This window comes from Neodiprion virginianus, chromosome 2 (genome assembly GCF_021901495.1).
Source record: "Neodiprion virginianus isolate iyNeoVirg1 chromosome 2, iyNeoVirg1.1, whole genome shotgun sequence".
Taxonomy (NCBI): Eukaryota; Metazoa; Arthropoda; class Insecta; order Hymenoptera; family Diprionidae; genus Neodiprion; species Neodiprion virginianus.
Genome location: NC_060878.1, coordinates 30,802,476 through 30,814,657, shown reverse-complemented (window position 1 = coordinate 30,814,657; position 12,182 = coordinate 30,802,476). Strand labels below are relative to the sequence as shown.

The following is a 12,182-nucleotide window of genomic DNA, read 5'->3' as shown; positions in this document are numbered from 1 at the left end:
TATTAGTTATCGAATCAATAATGGCGAGATACTTGTACGTATAAAGGTATGTGTGTATGAACGTCTATAACGGTGCACCGGAATCGATGGTTTATCGACGGTGAACCGATAGATGTGGTACGGAGTACCGAACGATCGGTGTTAATTGGCAATTAACGGTTCGCGGCGAACCTTCCTACGGTACATACATACACGTAAACACTGACGCAAATAGAAACACTTACTGTCATTCGTTTTCCACTATGTACTATGATGAAAAAAAAAGTTGCCACTTTGCGGTGCAGCTCTGCTGCTCTCTGGCGAGTATTCAATTTTCCAAGTTCTACATCTCCACTTCTCGTCATTCTTTTTCTCTTCGTGTCGTATTTTCACCTCACATATTGTGCCTCCTTCGAGTCAACCTCGAATTGCCCGGTTAATCATCGACGCTGTCACTAGAAACGAGCTTCTTATTTCTATCGCGATATTTCACCCAGACGGACGTATATTTTACAGCACCGTCGGAAAGTTTTATTTTCATTTATCTTTCACCTGTAATTTTTATACTCATGTACGGGTTTTCACTTAGGATTTTCATGATCAGTCCGCGCCGTGTATTCTTCTCAATTGTATTCTACCTCTTTCAGCAACACTCGCCAACATTGCCGACGCTACTGCTGATATAGATGAAAAAAAAATAGCGAAGACAGAAGAAGCCTCCGAGGAATAAAACGAAGAAATACGAGAGATAAAATTAAGCGTTTCTAATCGATTGACGGGAAATGCCAGTCTACTCCGAAACCAAAGCTTTAACGAGCTTGAAATATTATACTTTTCCAATTATTTCAGGAATACTTTTGAAACTAAACTTATTTCCCCGGAGTTGATTTTCTGCCAAGAAATACGTCAAAAATAAGATCAACAGCGTATGGCAAAAATAAGATCTACAGGGTGGTCGGTTACAATCACCGACTATGAATTACGACTCTTTTTTTCAAGTTTTTGAATTCGTCTTTGATCTGGCCATCGGCTGCTCATATCCGAAACTCGTGTTCTCTATCTAAAATCAGACGTTACTCGCAAAATCTCAAAGATCGCACAATAATCCTACAAAAGATGACCCATACCAATATAAATTTTCCCCTTTGAACCCCACCAAAATTTGTACAAAACTTTCCTTGTACATAATGCTTTTTCGTCTCCGAGATATGTGCCTGAGGAGATTACAATCGACCACCCTGTATACGAGCTATTCGCCGGATTACGAAGGGTGCTTTTGTCCGATGTTAGTTTCCGATCGCAAGCTTTCGCTGTTCGTCGTGTCTCTTTAACTTGGTCCGATGGCTCGAACCCTCGTCTCTTCTTCCCCGTTCGCATCGCCCCTCGATACTTTTTGTTCTTTTATCTTTCACGGAGCGTCCGCGCCAAGACATCACCGATTGTGATGCAGCTCGCGTATTTCCGTGCATCGGAAACTAGCAGGTAAGCTTCAAAATACGTCACAGTCTGCATGACTGAGCCTACCCATCCACCCACACAGACACGCAAGGAGGTTCACCTTCCCACTTATACTGCTCTCCGGGGAGCGATAAAACCCCGGGAAAATAATATATCGTAGATGCTTACTTTCGACTATATTTCTACCGGCGAAACACGGTCAACTTTTTTTCACCAGGCATTGCAGGGAGTAACGGTGATGGAATTGCGAGTATTTCGGTTCTAACATCTAATGTTAAAAGGAAAGTATAATACACTTACATCCTCAATCGTTGGATCATATTTCATTCGACTGCTTTAAGATATCAATGAATCGTAACTGATGAATTTACTCTAAATTGTAGATAAATATTCGGAGAAGAAAAGTTCAACTTGAATGTTTTAGATAGTCAAACTGATTTTCACTCCCCTGTATTCTCACCATTTTTTCACAATAATAGCAGGAAAAGAAAGAAATTCTAGCGTCATAAAAAATGTGGCAATGAAATAATATTCGCAGCAAATATCGGCAACAATCGACTATACTATACTATACCGCATACATTTTATAAATGAGAACATATGTAAAGAAGAAAAATGAGCATAAACCGTATGATCGTAAAGTTCGTATAGCTGTAGGTGTAACCGGCACCTTCGATAAAGCATTCGGTTTCAAATGGGCATCGAGTCTGCACACAGCTTATTCCAGATAGCGGATTTCCCAATTTGACGTTGCAGACGACTTACCTCTAAATCCCATTAAATTGAGACATCGGCGCAGATTTGTCATTCACAATCGATACGGAACGAAAGAGTTTGTTCGAAAATTCAATTTCCCATGGATTAATATACCGGCAATAGAAACCCTTTGTGACGTCTAGGTATATAAGTTCGCCTTTCAATGTGAAAATCTACGGACAAAAGGATAGGGCGAAACTACGGACGAGTATTGTATACCTGTAGAGCAAGACTGCGGGGTTTTCCGTATTCGAGAATCTCGTCTATAGACGTCCTAGCTAAGAACGAGCGCGAATATGCAGCCTTTGTTTAACGTGTGAATTATCCGCCACGGTATGATATTATTTATAACTCGCGACCGCGTGCTTTGTGAATTCAACGTTTTCATGAATAATTTATTTAAAAATGGTGTGTTAATTACATGCAATAAAATACAGAGTCGATCTAATCATATAGATTTATATTTAATAAGCATGTGAAAATAACATCAAATTGAGATATAATTCACTGACTCAATATCACAAGTAATAAGTATAAGAAAAAAAAAAAAAAACTTTCGTATGTACCTACACACACATCTATTTCAGTTAATTTCATACAAAATGGTGTTATGCTACGTAAGAAAAATGAATCTGACTAATTTCATCTTTGAAATATGCAGTTCTAGACTGATTGATCTATTCTTTTTCATTCGGTAATTAACGAAGGTACGGATCAGTGAATGAAATAGACGTTTTACACATTTGTAAACGGCAGTATCGATGGCCGCGCGGTTTCGGGCGCGGCGTTCGAAGCCCGAAGCGCCCGACCGAAGGTCGGTTCGAATCCCGGCGCGTTCGAATCGCGTACTGACTTCCCCAGCCACGCATCGTCACCGATGGAATAAAATAAAGCCCAACACAGTCCCAGCTCCTCGTGTACGTTTATAATGGTACATGAAGGCGTTCTTAATAACTGTGAAAATTAAATATGGCTCTGCTCGCTATGTTCGATGGTCACAGACCATGGCCCTTCGTAACACGTCGCAAAGCCACAATTAAGATTTTTTTTTTTTTTTTCATTTCACTTTCTTTTTCAATTGCCATAGATTATAACGACGATCCAAAAGCCGGGATCTTTTTAAAATCGTCGTTGTCAAAAATACACTATAAAAAAACTTTATTCACCAGTCTTATGGAAGTAGTAAATTATGTTCATTGAATTCGTACGAAACAACTCGACGGATTGGAATAAAATTAGGCTGAAAAAATTATCGAGTATGTAATGATATAAGATATAACACAGAATTTTTTAAATTTCCACATCTTCTAGTTTCAGTTTGCAGAATTGACCATTCCTATACACTCGGTACAACATTGGACGGGTTTTGACGTAATTTGAAACACTAGTTTTCTTCCATCAATATGTATATATATGTATATTCATGAATATTTTCAGAGTTTTCAAGCAGCGGGAATCACACCGTCAGATGAGAAGTCAAAACGTTGGTCAGATTATAAGATTGCCAATATCTCGTATTTAGAAAGAAATCATAATATCTGGCGCCCTTCGAATCAGTTACGACTCGGACAAAAAGACGGGCGTTTTTGTTCATTCGGATTTCTGTTCCGGTAGTTTTGTACCAACGAGTTTATTTCCGCATTATTATACTCAAGCGCAGGTGTATTGTAGATAATACGCATAGAAGTTTAGCAAAGTGGTTTTACTCGGGTGATGAAGAGGGCAAGTTTATTGTGCCTGCATCTCCGCGGTATAAATTGCATCTGACAAGTTGGTAAAGACTTGGAGATGTTTCTGCTATGGTATGGAGCTATTATACCTATGGAGAACCTAATGTACTTGGATAGCCGTCCGAAGAGTGCGAACCGTGACTTAAAACAATTCAACTTAACGACGAACCTAAATAACGCTTCGTCCCTTTTTATCCATGTGTTCAGACGATATACATTCAGGTATATAAATATACATTATACATATACGTGTACCTTTGAAAAATTTCACGCTGCAGTCAACGCGATTCTCATTTTCTCCTCAAATTGCTTTACTTCCATTTCACTTACCACGTTTGCCAACCTATACCTAATACGTATATATGGTATTTATAAGCCAGGCTGCAGGACTTTTATATACCGGGTAAAGCAGGTTCAACATTTTCCATAGTATTAATCAGACAGCGTAATTTTTATTATTGTCGCTACTTTATTGACTTGGAAACACCGGTTTCGAATTAATCCATGTCAAACGTTGTTTTTTCCCGGAATGAAAAATATTGGAGTTTCATGAAATGCCCGTTACAAGTGTTAATAAACGTTGTACACTTTGCTTGTCACATTTTTATTTTCCGTACAATAATTCATTTTATTTCGTACTACTTAAGCTTTTAATACGTATTTCTCTTGTTATTTCTTTGTCAAACTTACATCGTCAAAACTTTCTTTTCATTCTCTCGTCTACCACTAATCCATGTATGCAAAAAGCCATCAGTTTTTAGGGTGACTTAGCCAAAAATGATCGAGGCAATTATTTTTACCGCAGAGTTGTACAGATTTGAATTAATTACCCAAATAGCAAAGGAAAAACCAAAGCTGAGTATTTATGCTGCCATAAACCACCCCCTCGATCATAAACACGTACACCTTTATAATTAAGCACACGATTTTCTAAAATAAAAAAACTACTGTTTCTCCACTTGAATCCATAAAATAAAACGATATTCCGTTTTTTTTTTTTTTTTTCTTTTAGAAGAAAGAACCTACTCAGTACACCGCGTGATGTCAACGAGTAACGAAACGTTAACTGGCAATCGTCGCAAAATCCAGAAATGTTAACCTCGTGTAAGCCCTCTCGTTTCATTTCTGTTCAACAAGCTAATTTTGATCCGGCGATTTAAAGTTCCGAATAAACGTCGTTATTTCTGATTTGATAACCATATGCAAGCCAAGGGACGCTCCACTCCGTGAGGCGTTAATTAACAAGCTAGTCGTGAAGCAATGGCGCGGTCAGCGTACAACCGTTATGTAAATTCTTGGGAGTAATTAGTTTGTCGGCAAGAGTACGGTCTCGTTTCTGACCATCAGGGGTAGTTTGAGACGATTCGTCCTTTCAAAGTTGACCTCGGCTTTTCCAGACAGGCATAATAAACTCTTGCAAAGGGTAGAAATTCCCCTGCTGCAGGTCTCTCCTTCACTCAGCCGCCTCCACAACGACAGCCATGTATTCTCTCGCGTGGCTTAACCCCATTCTAACACCGCTATACCTACCATCAGCCACGGTTTAATGCCCTCAGACTCTCTGGAACTCTGCAGGCCGCAAAATCCCCGCGGTCTTCAGGGGAAATGGACCTCGGAGAGCTCAGGTTGGACGTTTTCTTGATTAATTTCACAACGCGATTGAACAGTCGGATTGTTCAACGTCTATCTAAGACTCCATTTGTATCGTTCGACTCCCGCCGGAGGCTGCACGGACGTGGAAATTTTATCAATTCCACCGGTGAACGATCCGGTGCAGAGAGCGTTTCTCTCCTGGTTTTTCATCCCTTGGTAGACTTCACTCAACGAGATTGAAAAAAAAAATACACGCTTCCACTGTTCACGTATAGGACATCAACGCGGCTCATTGCTCCAGGCAATTCATTTTCAGTCGTACTTGGATTCGCGTTTTGTGTTGTTTAAATCGAGCTCAACACTCGAGCACACCTTGAGCGTTCGATATGGAAAGCGTTTTAGACCGGTGCGGGTATGTCCTGGGATTCCAGAAAACAAGTTGTCGATATAAATCATCTTTGCAGAAGTTCTTGCCGGGTTGGGATAGTCGGATAGAATTTAACTGCAAGAAGTTGAACCGCCAATCGGCCTGACAAGGGTTTTTGAGGGTAGTGCAAGAACCGGTAAGCTAGCAATCTTATTCGTCCCTCTGCATCTTTAGCCCTTGCGATATAACGTAATGACAAGCAACGAGATGAAGACGACGCAAAGAAGGGTCCAAGGGACGAAGGCGAGAAAAGAAACTGTTGTAATAAAACCATCGGGTTTAGTACAAGTTTGATCTTTGTGGATCAACAATCCGTTATATCTCAATTGTTTTGATATCACCGCATTCTTTACGGCTTTTAAAACATCACGACAGTTGGGCGTGAAATCAAGTTTCAGGGAGAGGTGAATTTTCATTTTTAATCGTCGGTTTAATAAATTCGGGATTCTCTTTTTTTTGTTTTTTTGTTATTATGATGCAAAAATTTTGTTCGCCAATTAGCGTGTTTTGTTCGTGAACTTGGGTTTCTGCCATGCTCGGAAGGCGCAGCAGGTGTGCGTGCAGCACATTTTTGGCATAGCTGTGTCAAGACTTTGGAGGATTAAAAATAATGATACGATGAGTTTAAGTAAGTCATCAAATTCCGCCGTCCAAGCTGCCGCCGAGGAGGTAAAAGCTCGCTAAATATTCAACAGGATTTTCAAGGCTTACGCGAAACAATTAGGAATTAAGCCGCTGTGATATCGTTGGAATTACATTCGGTAGTTATGTAAAAATCAACTTTATCGCACGGTTTAACAACTTAACCTGGCCGTCGCTATAATTAATTACAACTATCCGTATACGTGTATAGTATATATCTACTGCTGTAATATTTTACACTTAGTCCCCTGCTTCTTTTTTTTTTTTTTTTTTCCCCCGCGTCAGTATATAATCCTTATATAAAGCGAAAATAAATTAACCATCATGCGAACAAAAAGTCCCTTCACCCCACCGCGTTATCCCTCAAATGCCGAAATATTTCACATTGGCTCAGATTTTCCCATCAACGACCGCGGGGAATATTAATGAAATTAAGCCGCGCTATTGGCCCGGTCCTCGACAGCCTGCAGCCTCGCACAATCTCAAACCCCGCGTGAAAAGGGAAAAACAAAAATACCTCTTTTCATATTTTTCACGTTCAAGAGAGAAAGGACTTGTTTGTCCGCCGCAACCGCCGCAGCCTCGCCTCGGGGCGAAACCCTCAGCGCTGTTTCGAGTTTCGAAATTAGCTCCACTAAACCGAGGAGTCATCTTTTACTCAAAAGGGCTTCAACATTTAATGGGGAATTTAATCGTGTACTCCGAAAATCGAGCCTTCACACTTTCGAGCACTCTGCCAACCTCTGCTCACAACCAGCTGTATAAATGTAACGGTTTATTTCTCCAGAGCAAACAAGTACACGAAAAAGAGAAGAGGCGAAATGGGAGGGAAAAAAAAAAGAAAAAAGAAAAATAAAGTTGAAACGAAAGAAAAGTAAAGCGATCCTGACTTTGATACGAAGGTTCTGCAACGAGCTTGCAGGAAAACGATCTGGGTCTCTACCAGAGTTTTCATTCCGGAGAAAAGATTCGCGCAAGCTCAGCATACATGGAAAATACCCGAGCGAAAGGATGCATTCAAACGTTTTCAGCTTTACATACATGTTGTATATTGATAAGGCTTGAAACTATTCTGACTGGAAATTTTACACGCGTCTACGGAGAAAAATCGTCGATATTCGTGCAATGAAATGGCGAAAGATTGATTACACTATTCCATTTTATTCTGTTCTGCAAAAATCAGAGACATTTGAAAACGGCTCTGTTATTATTGCTCCAGTTGGAATAATTTTCTACCTATCGAGCTCAACTCTCGCTTCAGAAATTTAACCGTGCAGCACGATGAGTTATGGACAATCTTGCGATTAACATACCTAATTACCGTAAATCGAGGAATATCTCACCGACGACGAAAAGCCTACCACGTCTTGGCAATAGTGCTTTAGCTTTACGGTTTGCAATAGCACTTTTTTACGAGAATATTTTACGGTTGAAATTGTGAGGACCGAGCGCAAAACATAATAGCTAATAAATCTCGACTTTTATTCGTGACATCGATTGTTTTTCCCCCAAACTTTGACTCCCTCCGTCCGGAATCTGCAGGTTCCTCTCGATTTACGAGAAAATGAAACCAATTTCAACACATTGGAAAATATCCCTTATATTACAAAATATCAATTTATGAAACGTATAATACCAAAGATTAATGTGCGAAGAATTTAGTCGTACATTATACGACGGGAAACGATTTGTAAACGGAGGCTTTTGTTGCCGAGTTTCCACGTCTCTGGCGATGAAATAAATCAATTCAATTTGTCGAAATTCAACTGACGCTGTTCCCTGTTTTGACATATTCTTCAAAGAGAAAATTCAAGTCCCTCGTCGCCCGTTGAAGGCAATCGTGTTTTTCGCATAGGTACCGAAGGATATTTAACCGAAGAGAATTAAATCCATAGAAATAATTCGCGAGAGTATCTCCTGCAGCTTTCACGAGATACGGATAAAATTGCTTGTTCTGTATCAGTGATCAACTTTGAACCGTGAACCGTGTATAATCGAAACGGTGATGAGAACGCGCAGATGCTCGAGACATCCGTATCCGTTTAACCGTGTACCACCGCCGGTCGTAAATTTAAAATCAATTTTGTGCTTTCTTGCAGCGTATAACTCTGACCCGCGATTCGTGTATGAGCTGGGCAGCTCTTGTATAAAAATATTGTTCAACACCGTAGTTTCGGGTATACAGATGGAAAAAGTGCGTGACAGGTGTCGCGTGCTCCAAAGTGCAGACCAACCCGAGTAATTGACCACCAGTTTGAGGGGGGTAAATACATTGATATACACTCGCGCGTTAAGAGGGTCCAAAATATTTTTTTTCCTTACCGAGCATGCTGCGAACTAAGCAAATCCTACGTTAATAATTTATTTCACAACTAATCATTTTTTTTTCATCTCAAATGGTTACAATCCGTATTCGTAGCGTATTCGCAGCTACTACACACATATATCTAAGGCGGCCTTACGCTTGGTTCGATTTTGATCTTGATTCTAGTCCAATCGTGGTTTAACCTAAAGGGAAAAATTTCAAAGGTACCTAATTTATTTTAGAATCAACTGAAGTTGAGAATAGTTCCCGATAAGAGTGTCACCATGATTAGATTCGTAGCTAATCTGTTATTAGGTTTAGAATGGCATGTAAAATGTGTTTTAGACAGAGTACAGGATATTTGGAAAGCAGATAAATTATTTATTTGAAAACGTTCTGGATCAAGTTTCGAAACATGCGCAAAGATGTAAAACATTTATCAGGGTTTAACTTGTATGTAGAAGTGTGAGATATGAGACTCAATGTCCGAAAGAATGTACAATTTCAAAAATTTTCAAAAATTTCATCCCAGTTTATGGCTTGAAACAGCAAAGCATGTTATTCTGAAACTCGAAATTTGATTCCGCGTGAAAAAACCATCGCAACGTCTCTGCAAATTTTCTGGGTTCATTAATGGACGTGAAAATTCAAGTTAAAAGTTACCTCACGATTTTGGATTACTAAAATTCGATTGATCACATTTCAGAACATTACAGCGGCAAGAAAAGATGAAGAAAAAACAGGTGCATGAAATATTGTTGCACAGTTTTTCGTTTGACAACTTCGGTAGAGCTGATATAGCCAATCTCTATTTAACGCGATATTTATTCAAGTCGAAGAAATACTTATTAGAAACAACGATATAAATTGGGTTTGTGCAGTAACATTTACACGACGAAAACGATCGAACAAAAATTTTAAAAAAACTGAAGAATCTATAAAAACGTATTACCGTTCCCATTAACTAAACGGGTAATTCATCACTTTGTAAGTGGCTAAAATAGCTAGACGATCCTTAACTAAACGCTCCATTACTTCCGGGTAAATTTTGAAGGATCGGCGCGAGGTTTACTTTGGACATTACACGAATGGTTTGTCGATTACGAGAGCATGATAAGAGCGAGTGGAGAGTCTATGAGCATCCCGGTGTAACAATGTGAGTCTGGCGAAGAAAAAGGTTAAAGGAAAGAGAGTAAAAAAAGAAAAGAAAAATGACCGCGCAGAATCAAAGCATCCCGCCAGAGTAAAAGCATGCCCGATGTGAGAAAAGCAATGTAAGGCGTCGGGTGTAGGTGTGATAATGTTTAAAATGCATGCATCCGGTTTCCGTATACTTACATTCCTTGCTTTTCTCCGCGGCGGCGTTGCGCGAGAGGACGAGAAGAAGGCCGACGAGTAGGACGAGCAGAGGGACGATGGCCCCCATTTTCGGACACCCCGACGACGTAGCAGCCATGTTTTAGCGGCCGTCGGGTATAAAGGCGAGCCTGAGCCTGAACCGTGGCATCGGGGGCTCTTCGAGAGCGTTCGATAGCGCGGCACCCCCGGCTTCCTGCATAACCTCAAAAAATCCCCAGGGGGTTCGGCGGCGCCGAGGAACGGCGGCGAGTCGGGTGGACGCGAAATTCGGCCCCCGGGGGTTGCGGTACGGAGATGAGAAAACGGGCCGAGGAACGCCGGGGAACGCGAAGGGGGCGCCAAGAGAAACCTCCCTCTGCAACGGAGACCGGAAGGTGTCTTTTCGAGTACGACGTGCGTACGCTATTGGCATCTGAGAATACGGTTTACACCGCTTTCGGCAGTAAAAAGGCCGCGTGGACTATCGATCCACCCCGAAAGCCGCCCCGAAGGGTTCGAAAGGCGCCACCGTCGCGACGCACGCGCCTCGACGTCCTTCGACCCCTCCGACGGAGCACGGAGGGCCGACGATGATGTTAAGGAAACCTTTGAGTAGCCCTTTCGTCGAGTCTGACACCATGGCCGAACATTCGCCTGCGATGAAGAGTGGCCAATTAATTGCGGTCTGGTTCCTCAAAGATATGGAGCCGAAAAGCTGGCTTGAATTTCGGTGAAGGGTTTTTTTCGAGTCTTAATCCCTACCGTGTTGGCCCGCGGTTATTCATCGGAAACACAGATGGCACCAGCGGAGAGACAATTTTTTACACGTTGCTGGTGAGTTTTCTTGTGTTTAACAGATTTACCAAAAGACCCCCAATTCGCAGACCTCTATATTTGACGATCTTATCTGATATCTTTTTGGAAATTTAGTTTGAGTGTCTTATTGGATGTTGCAGTCTGAAAATTGTCCCACTATGTTTTTAACTGCATTCTCTGAATACTTCATTCTTCAACATTCTTCGTCTTCGGAATTTTGTACCGATTCCACGGTTTTCCTTCGAATTACGATTTTTTGCTCCTGAAGAAGATGAATTTTCAGATAAGATTGAAGGTTTGTTGCCCGAATCCTCTGTCGTAACTGGACGTTATTTATAAAAAAAATTGTTTCAAGTTTGTCAAAATTAACGGCAGCTTTCGAGGAACCCAGTATTTATACAAAGAATTTTGAAACCCGACTTTTACCTCTTTGGTTATCGGCAGCGGAAACTCTCTTGAAACACTCATGATTGGTAAAATCCATTTGAACATGGGAATCCGGAGTATATTACAGAAAATTTGTGTTAGAAAAAAGATCTCGTCCAAACGAGACTGTCAAGAGCGCAACTTCGCATTCAAACCCGTTTTTTTATTCTCACAATTTTTTGAATATTTTTTTTCTGCATAGCCACGTTCTGCAATTAAATTACTAGTTTTCATGACAGCTGTCACTTCTGTACGCGTCTCTGCGCCGTCATCGATGATAAATTTGAAGTAATTGACAAACTACGGTTCAACTGTGACATTTTAATGGAGTTTCATAAAAAGTAGTGGATTTATATGCATACACAAATGTGCGTAAATGTACGTACGTAACTTTTGTACGTGTGAAAATGACGAATGCATCGTAGTTCGCGTTGTACAGGGAAGTGTTTATCGCACAAATATATCGACGCACACACTTGAACATCGCATCGCAAAATAGTCATACCGAAGGTGTGCGCGCCGCCGTTGCCTCGCTATCAGCGTCGACGTTGAATTTTTTCATTGATAGCCAGCGATAAAGATCAGATAGAAAATGTGCAGCATGCATTTTACATAAGAGAAACTAATGAAATTTGACAATTGAACAATGTCGGAATAATGTCATTTAATGAGAAAAATTTGAACGAAATTTTGTACTTTGACCTGTAAAAAT

At 40.6% G+C, this 12,182-nt stretch overlaps 1 protein-coding gene across 1 annotated transcript in view; it reads right to left on the bottom strand.

Annotated features, from left to right (window-relative positions):
* The window catches only part of LOC124298687 (laminin subunit alpha-1-like), a 155,252-nt gene extending 144,496 nt beyond the window's left edge, over positions 1-10,756 (bottom strand). Inside the window, exon 1 of the mRNA XM_046751042.1 lies at positions 10,229-10,756. Coding sequence (XP_046606998.1) covers positions 10,229-10,346 — 118 coding nt within the window. The 5' untranslated portion in view covers positions 10,347-10,756. The remainder of the gene's footprint in view (positions 1-10,228) is intronic.
* Between the last annotated feature and the right edge of the window lie 1,426 nt (positions 10,757-12,182).